Source organism: Colossoma macropomum, unplaced genomic scaffold (genome assembly GCF_904425465.1).
Source record: "Colossoma macropomum unplaced genomic scaffold, Colossoma_macropomum, whole genome shotgun sequence".
NCBI lineage: Eukaryota > Metazoa > Chordata > Actinopteri > Characiformes > Serrasalmidae > Colossoma > Colossoma macropomum.
Window position 1 is genome coordinate 23,843 of NW_023495894.1, and position 21,158 is coordinate 45,000.

The window sequence follows — 21,158 nt, forward strand, 5'->3', positions numbered from 1 at the left end:
ATGGAGGTTACAAACAACAGCCTCTGAACCTGGAACCACCATGACCAGCTAGTGACCGTCCCCATCCCTCAGTCTCTAAAGAAGGACTGAACATCCTGCAGTAGTGGTTTTATAACTCCTGCACTAAACCTTAAAGAGACGGTGGCACATCAGCTGATTCACTATCTACCAATGACAGACAGGGTTAAGATACACACAGCCAATGGGAAGTGAGCGAGGAAGCCCACATGGTCCGTTTTTGCCCTCAGATCAGTGTATTTATGTCTTATATGTATAAATATGTGAAAAACACTAATTCCTGATTTATGTTACGGCATATAAATGCGTTAATAAAGGAAACACTGAGAGGAATATCTGAGCACAGCTAGGATACAGTTAAATGATAATATAATAAACAGGTTTTATTTTACATTTTATATTACTAAAGTTAGGTGTTATGATCGTTTGTTAAAGTGTATCTTTTATCACTCTGTTAACATATATATTATGTTAATATATTATATATACATATTTGTATATATTATATATACATATTCATGTTTTTTACATTCATGTGTAAAAACATGTGAATATAACAATGAATGTATAATTACTGAAGAAATTCAGAACAAAAATCTTTATAATGTCACTCTTTTTACTGCTATTAAACAAAGTCCCCTTTATTGTGGACTAATTTAAATATTGTCCTCTATGAGTTTTGATGTTTATCTGCTGGGATTCTGGGTCCAGATTATCAAAGCACTTAGTACAGTAATAACCCACTAGGACCTCCATCATAACTGGCTGCTCCACTGATTCTCAGAACATTTCAGGTGCTATTTTATCACCTCACTGTTCTTCTCTGGGCTCTGAAGATATGATGGTCAGGGTGGGTTATGGGGGTCCTAAGTGCTTTGGGGTCTGAAGTTTGCTTCTTTAGCTCTAGCACTGGAGCTATGAGGCTAATGTAGCTAACATAATGTCCCACCAATTAGCATGGTGCTAACTGCATGTCTAAATCATCACCTCAGACTGTGTGTTAAGCTACATGAGCATCTAGATATTGAGATCCAGATACGGCTGGATGATTTAATCACACTGTCATGATATCAGAGCTGATAACACCATATAATAAACACTCACTGAACAGTACTGCCCCCACTTTGTTGGTGCCTTTTAAAGAAATTCCTACACCTGATTAATCCCACTTTACGCCCTGATTAAAACTGTAGCTGTGATAAAAATAACAGCAATAAAACAAGAAAGAATCTTTAGTGCTTTTAATTTTAGTTACAAAAAATTACAAAGTGATTTACATGGTAAGATTAGCAAAACATGGGAAAGATTTAATATTAATTCATTACATTTTTTAGATTATCTTCATATATGCAGCATCTTTCGTGGAACAGAAAATAATAGGAATGAATCCATTAATTAAAAACTATCGATGAATAAAAATAATGATTTTATTTAAAACTTTGGTGACCACGTGCTTTTCCAAAAGAGCCACTGAAAAGTGGTCAGTTCATCATTAGTTTGGGCACAAGCTTTAGGAATCACCTGTGAGTGAAATGTGAATGGACCTAAGTCATCAGTGTCACCCTTAGGGCGACAGGTTGATTTATTTTTAATAAGGCGCATCCATGAATTCATATATTGAGGCCACAAATATTGTCTTAACTCGTGGCCTCGTGTATTAGTTTCGCCTTATTATAAATAATCACCATTTTCAGCTCCAGGGCTCCGCAGGATCAGAGCACACAGACTTCATCTGTGAGGGAAAGTTGAGTGGACCTGAGTGATCATAGCACGCAGACTTCATCTGTGAGGGAAAGTTGAGTGGACCTGAGTGGTCAGAGCACGCAGACTTCATCTGTGAGGGAAAGTTGAGTGGACCTGAGTGATCAGAGCAGCGCTTCCTCAGTGAAGACCAAACCGAAAGTAACTCTGAGGAAAGTGACGGTAACATGTCGCCATCATAGTCCGAGAGAAGATCCCCCAGATCAGCGCTCTGGACTCAACACGGTGAGATTATTCAGCACAGAAATGAGGAATACTGACTGAGATTAAAGCAGGACCGGGTGTTGGTGTTTCCTCCCGGTTTAAACCCGTTTTAATCCGAACTCAGAACTGGACTAAACTCCTCCTCCGAGCTACAAAATGTCTGCCGGTCAAAGACGGAGCCGCGGTTCTTATTGAGCTGAAAGGACTGAAAGGTTTCACTATAAACAGGTTTAACTGTAGAGAAACGCTGTAAAGCTGGATTTACTGAAGGATCCGCGATCAGCGCTGCTTCACATTCAGCTCTGCTCCTGTTTTAGTCCGATAAACACCAGACTGACTGAGTACTGTAGAGCCCGCTCGCGGAAGGAGCGGCTGCGCGCTCGAGACACCTCGATCCTCCTTTTTCTCCTGTTGACGCCGCAAAAAATCACCCGGGTTTATAAATATACATATATAAATATATAAATATATACATTTTAAACGGAGTTTATGGATAAATGAGCCGCAGTCAGGAGAGAGAGAGGAAAATAAACACACAAACAATCAATCAGTAAATAAATAAATAAATAAATAAATAAATAAATAAATAAATAAATAAGTAAATCAAATCATAAGTTTTAAGTCTTGGCTCGTGCAGATAGTGACGTGTCTGGGGGACAGCAGGTGTCACAAAGCAGCTGTATAGAAAAATCCGGGTCCGAGCCCCGCGTGAGCGCCGCCAGTGGAGACAGTGGCAGGAAAAACTCCCTCAGATCAACAGGAAGAACCACTGAGAGGAACCGAGACTCAGAAGGGGAACCCATCCTCCACTGGACCACACCGGACAGCAAACAGCGCTAGAGTCAAATATTAGAATACAAAACGGGAAAAACAGGCGGAGCAACGGGTAATCAGACAGTCTGAGTTCATGGAGCAGCAGGAGGGTCAGTTCAGGAGGGTGAGGACTGGACAGTGGTGGACAGCATGAAGCGCAATGGTGGTCAAAACGGTCTAGAAGGCTGGCGAGCAGTGAAATACATACATACATACATATATATATATATATATATATATATATATATATACACACACACACACAGTGGTTCCAGTGGTTTCTTGTTTTGTTTGTTTGTTTTGATGGTTTAGTTCATCACAGCTGATCATCAAAGCTGAATCTTTATGCTAAATAAAAAGTAGCTGATCATTTTAGAGGTGAATTAAAACTCTGAGTGATGATCTGTCAGAGTATTCAGCTCTACAGTGAACTGATCTGAGCCCAGATCTGTACAGGCCCAGCCAGTGTCCTCCCATCTGTCCACTACAGAGAGGAGAAGGAAAAGGGTTTATCTTCTAAATCACATTTCCACCAGGTGCATGATGGGAAATAATCTAAAAATGTAGTTGCAGTCCTGCAGATATTGACCCTGCAGGATCCCCAGACTCTGAAAAACCACAGTGTGTGTCTGAAACTCTGTGACAGTGTGTTTAGATGTGAGTCTGTCAGTCTTTATAGTGGTTTCAGAGTTTCTGCTGTACAGTCAGTATAAGATGCTGTTATGGATGTTATCAGTGCTGCTCATGCTGTCTGTGTGATGCTGTGCTGGACTGTGGGCTGGTTAGTGGGTTGTGTTCCTGACCCTGAACTCAGAGTGTGTGTCTGGTAGTGACCGGCTCTGCTTCCACACTGTTCAGCAGCTCTAACAGTGGTTCTCCACTGCTGCTGTGTCCAATAACAGAGCATTCACTTACAGTGCTGGGCTTCCCGCGTCTCCTTCTGTGTCCAGACGTCTCAGTATGTTTCAGTTTCATATTGATAAGAGGTTCTCTAAGTATATATATGTGTATAATTTGATCTGGGCTTCTAAAGTAGTGATTGTAAGCAGAGCATCAGTAAAATAAACAGGTTGTGAATGAGTGTTCATGTGCAGTAGCGCTGTTCAGCCAGCAGAGGGAGTAAGAGGAGTGCAGAGCAGCATGGAAGCGTTAGAGGAAAAGATCGGGTCATGATTTAAAGATCAGAGAACTGTAGAACCCAATATTGTGAAATATGGTAAAGAAATAGATCTGCATGTATTTTTACATATGTGAGATACGTTTCACATACGTTTCTAACCATTATTAGTACAAACAAATCATTAAGTCATCAAAATTTGAACCTTTACAGTTGTTTACAGATGATAGTCCACAAAGTTGTTGATGTGTCTATTCATATTTATAAATGACAGTTTGCAGTCGTATGCAAAAGTTTGTGCGCCCCTGGTCAAATTCCATGTTCTTGATGTTCTGAGTGTAAATAAGTTACAGATCATCTACAGAGGGGAAAAATTAAAATATAAAATGTGGTCTGGGCAAAAGTAATACAGGTTTTTGAAATGTTTTTCCCCCCAGTATGTTAAGCCATTATAAATAAATATCTATACATTATGCTGTAAAATTTGTTTAAAAAGCCATACTGCATAACCATGTTTTTATTAAAATGGTCAATCTCATAAAGTTTATGTTTATAAGTTCATCAGTGAGGATTTTGTCAGGGGGAGCAGAATTTTGTCAATGCTATTTCGGCACCTTAGAGCACATGTAGAAACATACATGCTGTTTTGATGCTTTGCTTTATTTGATAATGTATTCTTTTTAATTATATAATAGAAGATGGCCTATATTCTCAGCCACTGCTTGTGGAAGATAAACAACGTTCAGATTAAAATATTTCACAAATATGAAATATTTTGAGTCACTGTCAAAGTCAGTCTTTACATCAATGCAGAACTAGGATATGCAAATGATGACAGCTGTCATCAACATGCAGCTTAATACCTGTACCAAAAAATAATCATGTGCTGGTGTGACCAACTGAGACAGTTAGTAGCACTAGTGTGACCACTGGAGAAGTCAGTCTGGAGCCCTGTCCAGTTTACTGGCAGCTTATATAAACATATTAATGACTGAGAAACTCAATAAGTCATAGAAATGTGACTGGAACACAACCAGAGGGCTCACAGCGCCCCCTTCTGAAGGTGCAGGGAAAAATTCAAAGGGCTGAGTTTGTGACTTCAGGAAGTTTTTCACTTAAGTTTATGAGTTCAAACTGAAGGCCTGTCTCTATTATTCACAGTTTGCCACTGAAAAATGATCACGGTTAAATTTTCAGACAGAGGTAAAATATCTGTTTCAAAAAATGATCAGCTTAAAGTCCTAAAATAAATACATTCTCAAAAATGTAATGATTTATTAGCTGTGCTCAACTCTGACAATGTAATAAATTACCAATAATGTAATTCGGTTTTACATCATCAGAAAAACATTCTTACGTTATGAGTTGAAATAGTTGTTATTACTTGTAGCTATTCTGTAGTCTTATTATATCATCTATTATATTATTGCAGTTGATTCCATTTTTGGAATCGTGCAAATTTTATTACATTTCTGGTTTTTATTCTGTAATTGATAAATCATTACAGTATTTTTCTTTTTTTTTATGAATGAGCTTTAAGGTGTTTGTCCCCTTAGTAATAACCTTTAATAAACTAATGTAAAACCATTCAGTCTTACTGAGGTCTTAGTGTAAAGTCTTAAAGTCGTAAAGTACCGTGTTGTAAATGACATGATGTGATGAATCACACTTTATACCAATACATGAACTAACAAGGTAAAATAAATCTGTTTTGATTGTAGGTTGACTTTCACATCCTGCTTATAGGTTCCATGATGGAACCTCCTGAATTCAGCAACGGAGAACCCAGCTGTGTGTCTGTGAAGAGTGACTGGTCAATGGGGGAACCTCTTGGATTCAGCAGAGGAGGAGGAGAACCCAGCTGTGCGTCTATGAAGAGTGACTGGTCTATGGTGGAGCCTCTTAGATTCAGCAGAGGACGAAAACGCAGCTGTGTGTCTATGAAGATTGACAGGTCAATGGGGGAACCTCTGGGATTCAGCAGAGGAGGAGGAGGAGAACCCAGCTGTGTGTCTATGAAGAGTGACTGGTCTATGGTGGAGCCTCTTAGATTCAGCAGAGGACGAAAACGCAGCTGTGTGTCTATGAAGATTGACAGGTCAATGGGGGAACCTCTGGGATTCAGCAGAGGAGGAGGAGGAGAACCCAGCTGTGTGTCTGTGAACCCAGAGTGAGTTATTACCTTACAGTGTATCACTGATGAGTGATGAGATGGTTTAAGAACTGTATCAGAGCACAGCTCCCTTTTTATTGTTTATGACTGATGTTTATGAAAGGCTAAGCAACTAAGCTAAAATGAAACTGTCAGACACATCAATGAAGGCGTGAAGGAAGCGTTCCTGACTTATGATCATCTGTAGTTAACAAATAAACAAGAATTAAGCCTTAAAAGGTTGATGTTTTGCCTGGTGACTGTTGCACACATAGTTTACTCATGAAAGAAAAGTGAATATCTTAAATTATATAACAATGCTTTTGTATATTTTTTATGCATTTTGTATATTGTATGTACTTCCAACTATACTGTATGAGCTTTAAGACAATTTTTTTATGCAAACAACATCAATAATAATGGATGTTATATGTACAGTGTTAATACCTGCCCTTTCAGAGAACAGAGAAACTCTGGCAGAAGGGTGATTCCTCTCAGTTCCACTAGATGGCAGCAATGACTCCCCCACTGAACCTGCCACAAAATTACTATTAACTATTAACAGACTCCAAACTACATTTCTTTTGAATGATGTTAATCTTGTTCTTGTGGGTCCACACCAAAGTGTACCCCGTGAATAACTTTCTAGTGACCGATAGACGACCAATGTATGTCTGATTCTCTCCCCTTTCAGTGTAAAATTTACCTTCACAAGGCTGATGTGTCTTTTTCTGCCCACATAGCTGTAACTAATCTCTGCGCTCCCCAACGTCTCTTTATTCCAGTCTGAGAAACTTAGTTAACTAGCGAGTAAAAGCTAACCCAACCAGCAGAACCAACAGCTAGCAAGCAAGTTCATCTGTGTCCATCTTTCTGTGTGTCTGTGGTTCTTTCAGTTGGTTCATCCAGCTGTCTTTGCCAGCGTTCTGCATGCATTAATTCCTTGCATGAACATCCTGCAATAAAGTGAACAAGAGGCTTATCTTCTTTAAAGCATCGCCACATTTTAGTGAGCCATGAGCACAGCGAGGTAGTGAGGAACACAGCTCACAAATGTAGAGATGTGCATTCTGATATTTTTGATATTCAGGGATCCATAACAGTAAAAAACAAAATCAGACATCCTACTGAGGAATAAAAGCCACACTATCTCTGCCTTCTCAGTCACATCCTTAACAATGTCCAGACAGTTCTCAGACAGATCTGATCAGCAGTTTTTTAATTAAAACTTTGAGGAAAGTTTAATATAACATTCAATTTTAGTGTCGTATAAACATTTCTTAACATTGAAAGGAGCACCAAACTTTTCCATATGACTGTATGTGAGAACAGTATGTGATGTGATATTTTCTCCTTAATCTATGCTTTTTTATCTCATTGAGTCATGTTAAAAGCCACTGTAAAATACTAGACACTGAATTCTATATTAATGTGCTCTGAAATCCTCCTAAAGTAAGTCACCTTCCTCTTTTTCTACTCCGACAACTGCAGTTTGTCATGTTCAGATGTTTCAAATACTATTTAATAAACTGAGAGGCTTTATGTGCATAACTTATTGAAGATTTGCATGTTTGACCAAATATGAGAACATTACAGTAAAGATCATTCCCATCAGCTTCTTACCTGGAGATTTACTGCCTGACTAGTTCAGGTGGTATTTTTTATGGGCTGATATTCTGATATATTCTGCTATTGGCACATTGTTGAAGGATAACAGCTGTAGTGCTACAGATTATGCAAATTGTAAACACGCTGGTAATCCTCATTCATGAATGAGAGAATAAGTTATTGAGGTGTTTTTTACTCTTAGTGTAATTTTAAGTCTGGGTCATGGGGTCCTGATGCAAGACACTGGCAAACATACAGAAGGAGCTCCACCACTAAGAACATGATAATAAAAACATGTGACGAGCAGTTTAAGCAGCATATTTAACAGATTGTTAAGGTTATTTATGTTGATGTTTGTGTTTCTGTGTTTGATCCTCTCAGGCTGAACTCCACAGAAACAGCACTACAGATAAACACTCTGGTGGAGGAAACTGAAGACCTTCATCTGGATTCTTATCAACCAGTGAACGACGTCCTGAACAGAGTCTTAGAGACTCACAAAACCAGCATGAAGAACAAGTACGAGAGCTTATTTGAGGGAATCAGAGCAGAAGAGAATAAAACCCTCCTGAAGAGGATTTACACACAGCTCTACATCATAGAGGGAGAGAGTGAAGGAGTGAATGAGGAACATGAGGTTCTACAGATGGAGAAAACATCCAGGAGACGCTTACAAGACTCTCCAATCAACTGCTTAGACATCTTTAAAGAAGAAACAGAAAAAGGGAACATTAGAGCTGTGAGAGCTAAACATGTCAGGCAAAATGAAAGAAAAGAGGATGAAGAACCAAAACAGCGAAAGATCAAAACAGTTCTGACTAAAGGAATCGCTGGAATTGGAAAAACTGTCTCTGTGCAGAAGTTCGTTCTGGACTGGGCTGAAGGAAAAGCCAATCAGGATGTAGAGCTCATGTTTGTGCTTCCGTTCCGGGAGCTGAACCTGATTAAAGATGATCAATACAGTCTTCATGGACTTCTGTGTGGTTTCCATCCTGAGCTCAAATATCTGGACCCAGAGATTTATGATCAGATCAAAGCTGTGTTTATATTTGATGGTCTGGATGAAAGCAGAATTCCACTGGACTTTAAACAGTGTGAGAAAGTATCTGACATCACCATGACATCATCAGTGGGTGTGTTGATGACAAACCTCATCAAAGGAGAGCTGCTTCCCTCTGCTCTGATCTGGATCACCTCCCGACCAGCAGCAGCCAATCAGATCCCTCCTAAATACATCAACCGTGTGACAGAGATTCAGGGATTCAGTGACCCACAGAAGGAGGAGTACTTCAGGAAGAGGATCAGTGATGAAGACCAAGCCCAGAGAATCATCTCCCACATTAAGACAGTGAGGAGCCTCCACATCATGTGCCACATTCCAGTCTTCTGCTGGATCTCAGCCACTGTTCTTCAGAGAATCATGAAACAGCCTCATATAGAAATCCCTAAAACTCTGACTGAAATGTACTCACACTTCCTGCTCACTCAGACCAACATGAAGAACGAGAAGTATGAGGAGAAACATGAGAGAGACCCAAAGAAGCTGCTGGAGTCCAACAGAATCATGTTTCTGAAACTGGCCAAACTGGCTTTCACACAGCTGATGAAGGGCAATGTGATTTTCTATGAAGAGGACCTGAGAGAGAGCAGCATTGATGTCACTGGGGCCTCAGTGTATTCTGGGATTTTCACTGAGATCTTTAGGGAGGAATGTGTGCTTTTCCAGAAGAAGGTCTACAGCTTTGTTCATCTGAGCTTTCAGGAGTTTCTGGCTGCTGTTTTTGTGATTCACTGCTACGAGTGCAAAATCATGGAGCCCCGTGCAGTGTTTAAAACCAAGGAATAGATCACTGACACTTTTTAACCTAATATGCAGAGGGTGGTCTGAGAATGTTTCACTGGATGATCTGCTGGAAGGAGCAGTGAATAAAGCCTTAGAGAGTCAGAATGGACACCTGGATCTTTTCCTGCGATTCCTGCTGGGAATCTCACTGAAGTCCAATCAGAGACTCCTACAGGGTCTACTGACACACATACAGAGACAACCAGAGAGAATTAAAGAGCACATCAAGGACATAATAAGAGATACATCTAGACAAGATCACATCTCAACTGAGAGATCCATTAATCTGTTCTTCTGTCTGTCTGAAATGAATGACCAGACTCTCTTCAGACAGATTCAGGAGTATCTAAAATCAGAGAAACACTCAGAGCAGAAACTCTCTCCTGCACAGTGTTCAGCAGTAGCCTATATGATCCTGAGCTCAGAGGAGGTTCTGGATGAGCTGGACCTGAAGAAATACAGGACATCAGTGGAGGGTTATAGGAGACTGATCCCAGCTGTGACCGTCTGCAGAAGAGCTATGTGAGTGTTATTTCCACATAAATGTAACGTCTGTTATATTTAGATTAATATAACTGTTGATATTTGAATGTCGATGGTTTGTTATGACATGTCCAGTAAAAGTTGTAAAATAAATTTTAGTGATAGCTTAACCTTGTTGGTGTCAGTTACAAACTGTAGTCCAGGGGTGCACAAGTCACAGTCCTGGAGGGTCAGTGTCCAGCAGAGTTTGGTGATTTACCTGCTCAGACACACCTGATTTAACTTCTCTGTTAACTGCCAGGTTTATTAGGTGTGTTTGAGTCCCCTTTACGACTCTTCACTGTTTCTTAACTTGGGGTAATGTGATATTTGTTGAAAAAAATTCTAAAAGCTTGTTTTTTAACATTATGAGAAATACATTTCATAAAATCAACAAATGATGTCACACTGTGATGATAAGCAAAACCAGTGTACCAGCATGAGTGGAGGCCTGAGCTCAGAGAGTCTCTCACTGACAGCAGTGCTTGGCCAAGCAGCTATAACAGCTGCTTGTTTGCCAACGTTTATGTGCATTACTGTTATTCAGTTTTAAACAGTTTGTTCTGAATGCTTGAGATTAAATAGCTATGAAATGTTGCAGATTACTTAAAGTCATAATATGTAGATATTCTTTTGATTGGTATTCTTGTGAGTGATTTCTAGTCAGTGTGTTCAATAATGTTACCAGCTCCTGAACAGGAACACACAAGTAGTAACAGCAGAGGAGGCAAAGTAGCAGTGTAGCATTAGATTCCAGCAGATGTGACTCCACATCTGTTTCATTTTTGTTTGAGTAGAATCCAAATGTGTCTGAGTAAATTTACAGACATGCGGGAGACGTTCACAGAATTCACTAACATGGTCCAGCACAGTTTCTGAAGTTTGAGTTTCTGATACCATAACAAGCTTTATGGTTTTGATTACTGTTCAAGACTGATACCAACAGGACATAATGGTACTGAAGGGTGGGGGACTAGCAGTACTGTCACTGCTGACTGGTTAGCTGCAGCACCACTCTCAATCCTCATCTTTCTTAGGGTTTGTTCTGCCACTTTCATGGTCCTCTTTCAGGCATTTGCAAGAGAAACCAGAGAGTCTGAAAGATGGTAAATGATTATTCACATATAGAAATAGTCATTACTTTAGAGTGTTTATGCATCTCAGTAAACAAAACAGAAGAGCTAAATGCTAAAGGCTAGACCTGTGTATTATTAAACCCAGTGTGGGAAACTGAAGAATAAATAGCTCTGTTAGATTAGTGCTAATATAACACTGCAAACAACATTAGGAATCACAAATCAGCGTTATTTTATTTGAGGATAAACAATGACTACTTATGAAATACATGAGAAGTTTAAGTAGCAATAATAGTAATTTAACCTGTTTTACTCCTGTATCACAAACACAACTTGGTTTGATCTGGTTTGACATTTCTAAGAAAGCGGGGAGGATTACCCTAGATCAGGGATCATTCAGCTGGATAAATCACATACAAACCATATTTGTTTCAAATAACTGGCTTGTTTATTAATTGGGATAATAATAATAATAATAATAATAATAATAATAAAAATAAAAATTTCAATTTATATAGCGCCTTTCACAAACTCAAAGATGCTTTACAAAGAGATCAGAAATTAACAACATACATAAACAACAATAAATAAAACAGAACACACACACACACAACTCTGCAGTTCCCACAGCTAACAGAGGAGATTACAGTGACCATGGTATAGAGTCCTTAGCTGCGGGGAAAGTCTCACTCCACAACTAAGGTGCGTCATGCAGGCAGCCAGCCTGGGAAGCCTTGAAGGCTGAAAATGTCCCTAGCCATGAAAGGGTAGCATTTTCCTGCAGGCAAACACCACCAGTCCAGGCAGCCACATAGCTGCGATGTAGTGTTGCTTATGCAGCTGGCACAAGAGGCCTCATAGCTGCAGCATAGCGCTGCTCATACAGCTGAACACTACTGGTTCAGGCAGCCCCACAGCTGCAGTGCAGCATCATCCATGCAGTCAGCCCAAAACAGCCTAAGAAGCCTCTGAGCCAAGATTAAAAAATCGCTCTTGGCTGCTGCCTCAGTGGATATGATGGCAAACTCCTCAGCCAGCAGGGAAACATTAAAAACATACACACAAACAATACAAAACAAACGACAAATGACAAACAGATGTAAAGTGAGCAGCCATATTGCGCCAGCATACTTTCAGAGCCCACACCAGTATGTAGAGTTAATATAATGATTATTTTTCTGTTTGAGTTACTTATTTATTTCCTTTGGTTTTGGGATTCCAGTGTCTCTTTTTAAATATGCCAGAAATATAGAAAATTGCCTAAGAGGACTTGTAATATTCTAATTCCACTCAGTTCACAGGCAAATCTAGTTAAATATATACTGAAGGATTCAGTGTTAAGATGTAACATACAAAGTAAAGAATGGGTTACATGAATGTCTATTAGAAACTTGTCTGTCTGTGTGTAGACTAGAACTGTGTGTGATTAAACCCAGTGTGGCAAAATGAAGAATATAAAGTGTTAGCATGATGCTAGCAAAATATAGCAAATACCCAAGAAGTCCTATCAGAAAACAGTATTATTGTAGCAGGAGATAAACAAATTCTACTTTTAAAGTAAAGGTTTCCACATTAAGCACTGTTATGTAATGTGCTTGATTATTTAATCACTCTAATTGTAACAGTTTCCACAATATGCACAGTTCTGTATTATGCATGTCTGGTGCATGTTCATGATTACATCATAAATTAAAATAGTTTTAATTTTTTTGGATCACCTGCATAGCTTTCAGTTGGAAAGCTCTACTGTAGGGTCTCCTTACATATCTGTGCATGGGCATATATGTTAATAATTATTCACACTGTGAATATCATGAGTATCATGGACAGTTTTACATGTTTAATTTTTAATTATTATTTCATTGTGCAGTCTTTGTTTACTTAAATGGACTGTTTTAATGTGATATGATAGAGCTTGTAGGCAAAACACTCAAAACAACATGGATGTTGCCGCTATGGTGAAGAGGTGCACCAGTGGAGACATTGAAAAGCTATAATGCTGCTTTGAATCCACAAACTGTACTGCTTTTAAAGTGGTGACAGATGGCCTAGAAGAACACACGGACACTGTGACATCATACATCAGCTGCAATTCAACTACAGCATAGATGAAGCATAGCAATGACAAACCCATGCTTTCAGCCAAGGATCAAATGGAAATGGAGGCAGTGTTCAGGAGTGAGGACAGAATTCTCTACAAAGAGACCAAATACAGGCTGGAGACAGGTTTTAAAGCAGCAAAGAAAAAATACTCAGAGAAGATAAAGTTACATTGCTGCTAATGACCCACCTTTAAATGGAAAGGACAAGAGATTAAAAAGACCCCGTCTCTTGATCAACTGCCAGTTTACCAATGACCTGAATGAGTTCTGCTGCAGATTTGAAGATGTGCAAAGAACAATCCTCAGCTTTTCTCTCGTATTCTCCTGCCCTCCTCCTGCACCCTCCACCTCTGCCCCTGCACATCTCACCATCAATGAGCAAGATGTCAACAGCCTTTTCAGGAGATTTTGTCTTGCCTTCCACCTTAAAGCCCTACTGTGATTAACCTGCACCAATTTTCGCAGACATCTTCAGCAAATCACTGGAACTGTGCTCTGTTCTTGGTGCTTCAGGCTTTCCACCATTATTCTGATCCCCCAGAAAAGAACACTGAAGGACTGAATGGCTACAAGCCAGTCGCCCTGACCGCTGTAGTTATGAATGTCTTTGAATGTGTAGTCCGAGCTCATCTGAAGGCCATTACAGACTCTTTACAAACAGGTCTGTTGATGATGTGTTCAACTTAGCCCTGCATTTCATGCTAAAACAGGTTGACAGTCCTGGGACCTACGCTAGAGTTCTGTTTGTGGACTTCAGCTCAGCTTTTAATACCATAATGTAGAATGACTACTAGTGGTGATCATGGATTTCCTGAATAACAGGAGATGGGAGATGCAGCTAGGAAAAAACATATCAGACATCCAGGCATTCACTAGAGTATCACTGGAATAGAAGTGTGTGTGCTCTCACTCCTTCTCTTCAGTCTCTACACCAGAAACTGTGTTTCCAAGCAACCACCTGTGAAGAACCTGAAGTTTGCAGATGACACCTCATACCAATATTGATGGGTTTGCCTACAAAAGGAAGTTGAGCATCATATCCAGGGACCTGAAATGGGAGAGTCCCCATAACTAAGACAGTATAGCAGAGAATGTTCTTCTTGAGGCAGCTGAAGACCCAGTGATCCAGTTCTACACATTGGTCATCGAGATCACTTCATCCATAACCATCTAGTTTTTTTTCTCCACATCTGAAGAGCGAGCCAAACTACAGCTCTTACTGAAGTGGAGAGAATCATTGGACATAGTCTGCCAACGCTTCAAGATCAACAATAGCAGGGTCATGAAGCCAACTGACAAACTTACAGCTGAACCTTCTCACCCTGTACATCTTCTCCTCCAGTCACATCCCTCTGGTAGGAGATTCTGAGCCATCAAAGTCTATGCAGCTAGACATGCTAACAACTTTTTCCCCAGAGCTGTGGCGCTCACTAACTGTTGTGTACACCTTGCACTTTAGACTTAAATTAAACCTAACAATCCTCCGTTACTGAATTACAGTACCACAATATTAATTTGTACAACTGTACAAATGTTAATTTTACAGATCTTTATATTTTATGTAATACACTGTACATAATAGTTATTGTATGTTTTCTCAGACTCTGAAAATGAATTTTCACGTATTTTTCTCATTGGGCTCCTTTCACATTGGCTCTTTTATATCTTCTTTCTTGTTCCTTATTTCACTTGTTCTGTTGTTCCTTAGTTAAATGTTTTATTTTCTTTGGAATATTTGTTTATAGTCTGTGCACTTCTCTGGTCTGTTTAGTTTTTTATTTACCTTACATAGTCCTTGTATGTGGAACTTACTTGGCAAAACAAAGTTATTCTGATTGTGAAAAACAAGGAGATGATGAATGTGTTTCTGACAGAGACATAATAATGATCATGGTCTGTTTAGTCTGTTTTTACCTGCCCACTCTTAATGATGTACATCAGTGATGTTATGTGGTAAATCACACACGCATAGTGGAACTATATCTGGACCTCAGTGGGAGATCGATGATTGGACAGTGAAAGTGTGAAAGGAAAATGGGGCACACAACACTCATATAGATTAAACCAGTAAAGAGGGACTTTTAATTCTTTGATATTTATTTTTCATTTTCAGATTAGCATCCTGTAATCTTGGTGGCAAAGTTTGCGAAATGCTCAGCTCTATTCTGCAATCATCAAACTCCTCTCTGAAAGAGCTGGACCTCAGTAGCAATGACCTCCAGGACTCTGGAGTGAAGCTGCTCTCAGAGGGATTGAAGAGTTCACACTGTAAACTGGAAATACTGAGGTAACAAAATAATTAAAAACACTAATTAATTACAGTTTCTTGCATTATTTTGTGTAGTTAATCACCATTTGCTGTTGCTTTTTGCAGCTTGTCGATTTATCCATAGTTTTTCTGCAAACACTGCCCAATTTGGTTTGTCAAATTAGTAATATTGCCACATCAGTGATACATTTTGCTTGTAAATGATGCTTGAGACTCAATGTACTTTGATAGTAAATAAATTCACCAAAGCAGTAACTGGAAATAACTTTCATAAAGAGAGCCATTTATTTCAACAAGAGGGCTGCAGTCACAGAGCAGCTTTGCTTCAGTCTGATGTGGATAATTCAAGGATCAAACTAGGAAAATGTGTTAATAAAAAATATATGTGGCAGTAATAATTTAACTTTGTACATTCACACACACACACACACACACACACACACACACATGCACACACACACGCACACACACACACACACACATGCACACACACACATGCACACACACACACACGCACGCACGCACACACATGCACACAGTAATATCATTCTTACTGGGGAAACATCTCTCCACATCTCCTTTCAAATATTAGAGGGTTGAATTTGAGGAAATCTGATAGAGATTTGATGAAGAATTATGTGAACATTAAAATCTGATCTTTTCAAATCAGGTTTGATCCACTTTCATATTCAGTTCCTGATGATCACATATCCAATACATGGCCATTTGGAAAATGTGTGCATGCATATCCTTTCAGGTCAGAGGTATTTTCACACCAATGACAAGATATCGGTCACTTACAAACATGAGTGCAAACTTTCAGTGAAGAAAGACTGAGAAAAAATCAGAACAGACCATTAAAGCTTGTAATGTGAACACAGCCTCTTTTCCATTTGGGGAGGCAGCACTGACTCGTTTGACTTTCACAGAAGGTATTTTTTAAACTGTGATATTTGTGTTTACTTTGACACTAATACTGCTAGAATAGTGGGGGTCCCCCAGTATCAGCCACCATCAGTCAGATTGGGTTTAACTCATCTTTCTGCTGTAGACAGTGTAATTTGTTTACAGTGAGATTAAGTTTGTCCTGTGGAGGCAGCTTTACTGTGTGTATGTAACACTAGTTACCATGGCGACAAAATTCACCTCGGCTCAAAAAAAACTAACCAGTAAGGCTTTAACACTGAGACAAATATTCATTGTGATATGGAAACAGTGCTGTGTGTTCCTGCAGTTTTGTACATGCAGAATTACAACATTGTTAACAATATTTAAATATTGTTTTCAGATGGGATTTTTACAAGAATAAAGTTTAAATTCCCTTCTAAGGCAGGAGCTCAATTTTTTGATCCTCTCAGTGATTCAGTTCTTGATATCAAGTGGCTGAAATTAGGGGAATGACAAATTTGGGGGGAGTTACATTCACTAAGTATGTCAACAAAATGACCTAATACAACAGTTACGGTTAGCTGACTCGCTAAGTACGTCCATAAAATGACCTTATACATCAGCTACAGTTAGCTGACTCATGGAATATGTCCACAAAATCAGCTAACACGACAGCTGTGGATAGCTGGATAACTTATTACGTCCACAAAAAGTCCTGTGGTAAAAACTATACAAAAAATGACTGTAGTATTTTTCCTGTAGTAAATACCTTAAAGTCCTGTGGTAAATACAGTCAGAGTACAATACAGTATTATGTGGTATTCCTGTGGTATTTTGGATGCTTTACCACAGGTTATTGTTTTTCCTGTGGTAATTCCTGTCATATTCCTGTGGCAGATTTATGGAGCTGGTGTCATATTTCTCTGGTATCCCTGTTGGGATTTTGTAGAACACACTTATTCTAAAAAATGGTTCTTTAAGGGTTTTTAGTAAAGGCGATGGATCTATATAGAACTGATGGTTCTAAATAGAATCATTTCATGCTTAAATGATTCTTTGCATGGTGAAATGGTTCTTAAGATTGATGAAAAATATGTTGTGTGTGATTCTATATAGAACCTTTTTGAAAATGGTTCTGTATAGCACCAAAAATTTTTGTTCTCTTTTTACACACTGGACATAGTATCAGTAGAATCAATATCAATAGCACCATTTTGGTGCTATATAGATCCATGTACAGCATATTCTCCATCAATCTGAAGAACAAGTTCACCATGCAAAGAACCATTTAAGCATAAAATGGCTCTGCATAGAACCCATGGTTCTAAACAGAACCATTACCTTTACTAAAGAATCCTTGAAGAACCATCTTTTTTAACTGTGTACATTTGCAGTGACTAGTAGTAGATTTGTAGTAATTCTGAAAGAAAAGTGTGACATTTTACAGCAATCCTGTTGTTTTACTGGTATAATCAGAGCGTTCTGTGGTGGTCAGTCATTTGTGGTACTCTTACAGAACGTCCAGTGTCCTTGTTAGGGAAACAAGCTTGTCATCAGCATGGAAAGCTGGTACGTTTACAGTCAGACCAGACCAAAATCAGAAGTGTCTCAGTGTTTGTGTGGTGTGATCATAACAAGTTAAACAAGAACTACTTCATTTCTGTATTAATGTTTTTTTATTAAACAAAAGTAATTAATACAGATTAAGACAATTTTAAGACCATTCAAACAATATCAGACTGATATGAACAGATACAGAGCAGAACTTGTGGCTCAGTTTTTCCTCCCCATCTCCAGTTGAAACACACTCATCACTTAACTGACCATCTTTTCTCTGCACTAATGTCCATTATTTTCTATAATATAACGTCTCTTTACACTCCTCAAGCTGCCTCTTCACATTGTTTTTGTGAAGCCGTTCCTTTAGAACAGACAGAAAAGACAAATCCAGAAGATACAGATGAGTATCTGAATAAAACTGTCATGTGTGCAGTGACCAAGGAGGCTGGATGTACTTGTGAGCACACTTTAATAAAGAAAACAGACCAGTAGAAACACTGAACACAAAATAACAAACTACTAAGCTTAACAAAGAAACACTGAGCAAACCAAACATGAGGCCGTCACACAACAACCACACCTAACAAAGTGACGAGTAGACCAGACAAACACTGACTGGAACAAAGGGCTTGATAAAGGCTAGAACGAACGGGGAACACCTGGGAGAGGGAGGAGACAGAGACTACAGACAGGTGAGGATCCTAACAGGGAAGGTGGGAAAAGGGGCGGGGCAAAGAACCAAAACAAAAACACAAGCACATGGCAGAAAGCACACGGCTACAAAACAGCAAGAAACAGACACAGGAACAAAGAGGAACCGTGACAAAACATTCAAAGAGTAAAACACATTTAAAACATTTAATTAAATTCAGGAGTTTATTATCAGTGAACTGTACTAATACATTAAAGCTGTAGCCTTGAATATTGGTGCCCTTTTCCTTTTACCACAATGACCAAACCATCACTTGTAGTGAATAAACAGACCACTGACATTTTAATTAGGAAGATTAGATACATTTTTGGGCAATAAGTGAAAGTTAGTCTTACATTATGCTGGTTTATTTGTTCACCTACCAAAACACTTCAACTGACTAAGATTCTGCTGCACAAAAACACAGCATCTCATCTGTCAGTACTCCAAACATTTATCAGCTTCAGCTGCTCCCTGAACTGCTGAGATGAGACTGTAGACATTAGAGCTGTAGACAGTGGTGAAGCTGAGCGGTCAGTCAGTATTTACAGCTCTTCAGCTGCTCCCTGAACTGCTGAGATGAGACTGTAGACATTAGAGCTGTAGACAGTGGTGAAGCTGAGCGGTCAGTCAGTACAGAGAGCCGCTGGGAGGAGATGCTAATCCTAATCTGATTGCAGCCCAAGGCCTGAACAGACAAGCGAGTTTAGCTAGGTTAACTGCTTAAGCTAGCCTCACCTAGCTAACATCAGTGACAGACACAGAGATACAGAAAGAAGAGCCCAAGTATCTGTTAGTGAGGTTGTTTATCTCATTTCATCATTACTCACCTTTTAAAAGTGGAGTTTGACCACTGAAGTAACCAAGGTCACCATTCCACTTCATCCAGTAGTGCTAAAAAAAAATAGATAATTTTTTGATCTGTAAAATGTCACCAGGTCTGTAACGTCTCTGTAAAGACTGTAAGCGACTGTCTGGATGAGGTTTTATCAGTGAATAAACACGATAAAACAGCTGGCGTTAACGCGGTGAGTGAGCTAGCTACTGTAAACAGCTCGTAACGGTCATGTTTGACTTTAAACAGACGTATCGAACACTGGAGAGCACTCGCACTACAGAGAGCATCCAGGGGGCGGAGTCAGACAGATCCTGCACCATGCATGCCGTGTTCTAATTGGTCTAAAATTCCTGTCAGTTGCTGCTTCACCCACTTCACACAGCTCTGCTCTACTGAATGAACTATGCTGTGTTTTAAATCTAGACAAAGCTGAAAACTCTTAAAATGCAGTTTAATTTTGCTGAGAATCACTGAAGCAGCAACGTCCTAATACAATATAAAAGAGCAAAGCTGCACTTTTAAACAAAAATACCAACACCAATACATTCGTTTACAATCAGTTGTGTTTTAAATCAAGTACCTTGAGATACTGCAAAAATCTGTAATGTAAAATCAATAAGGGACCAGACCCTCACCATGACTTCATCTAGTTTAGGGGTGCCCAAACTTTTTGTATTGGAAGGCCAGAGTACAATGTCTGTGGTGGGCCAAGGGCCAAAAAGACAAAACAGAATACAAAAGGCGAAGACGTTTAACATTAAGCCAAAATGTAATGCTTAAATATAATAAAAAAGAAATAAAAATAATTGTATAAAAATAATAATTATAATAAATTATAATATAAAATGTTTGTAGATGATTTCAAATCAGTTCAGAATTGTTTTAGATTGACTTCTAACTTGTTGTCTCTGGTTACAATTGTACAAAACTGATAAACAGCAATGTTGTGGCCTGTTTTCTACAAATGAATCAGGATGTGACAGTGATTGTGACATTTTTCCGATGGAGACAGATTTAAGTTGTTCTCTAATGGCCTTAAATGCTCTAAGGAACCTTAGTTTAAACATTTTAATACAAGGTAAATGTTAAAAAATGTTGAATTTTTTCTTCTGCTACTGTAAACACACTTCTGTAAAAAGCTACGACAAAAAAATCACAGAAGTAATGTCCTGTTTACAGATGTTACTGAGTGAGCATACAGTCAGGAGGCAAAATAGTTGTATAATGAGTTCAGATGTATTTATTTAATTAATAAATAATTCATTTTAATAATTAATTATTTAAAGTAATAGTCCAGATTGTCCTGACAGGCCATGTGAATGTTATTTTATTTTTTGCATTCCATGATATCTGAACGTATATTTAACAGAATTATGTGCTTGCTGTGTTTGTACTGCAGCTGGTTTTTGCTGTATGTAAAAGCCACCTGTTCCTTTTTTTCCTTCATTTCTGCAGATTGTCTGGTTGCATGGTGACAGATGAAGGCTGTTCTTCTCTGGCTTCAGCTCTGAAATCAAACCCCTCCCATCTGAGAGAACTGGATCTGAGCTACAATCACCCAGGAGAGTCTGGAGTGAAGCTGCTGTCTGATCTACTGGAGGATCCACACTGCGCACTGGAGAAACTACAGTGAGTTACTGACTTACTGTCTCTGTACACAGACTGACTGTTATTATACACATTATACACAGATTGA

General features: G+C 38.9%; 2 protein-coding genes across 2 annotated transcripts in view; both read left to right on the forward strand.

Moving 5' to 3' along the window:
* The window catches only part of LOC118803383, a 57,957-nt gene that overhangs the window by 20,265 nt on the left and 16,534 nt on the right, over positions 1-21,158 (forward strand). The gene's annotated exons all lie outside the window — the stretch shown is intronic.
* The window catches only part of LOC118803384 (NACHT, LRR and PYD domains-containing protein 3-like), a 24,231-nt gene continuing 4,945 nt past the window's right edge, over positions 1,873-21,158 (forward strand). Inside the window, exons 1-6 of the mRNA XM_036563883.1 lie at positions 1,873-2,004; positions 5,635-6,083; positions 8,055-9,473; positions 9,514-10,038; positions 15,330-15,503; positions 20,918-21,091. Of these exons, the coding sequence (XP_036419776.1) occupies positions 5,665-6,083; positions 8,055-9,473; positions 9,514-10,038; positions 15,330-15,503; positions 20,918-21,091 (2,711 nt within the window). The 5' untranslated portion in view covers positions 1,873-2,004; positions 5,635-5,664. The remainder of the gene's footprint in view (positions 2,005-5,634; positions 6,084-8,054; positions 9,474-9,513; positions 10,039-15,329; positions 15,504-20,917; positions 21,092-21,158) is intronic.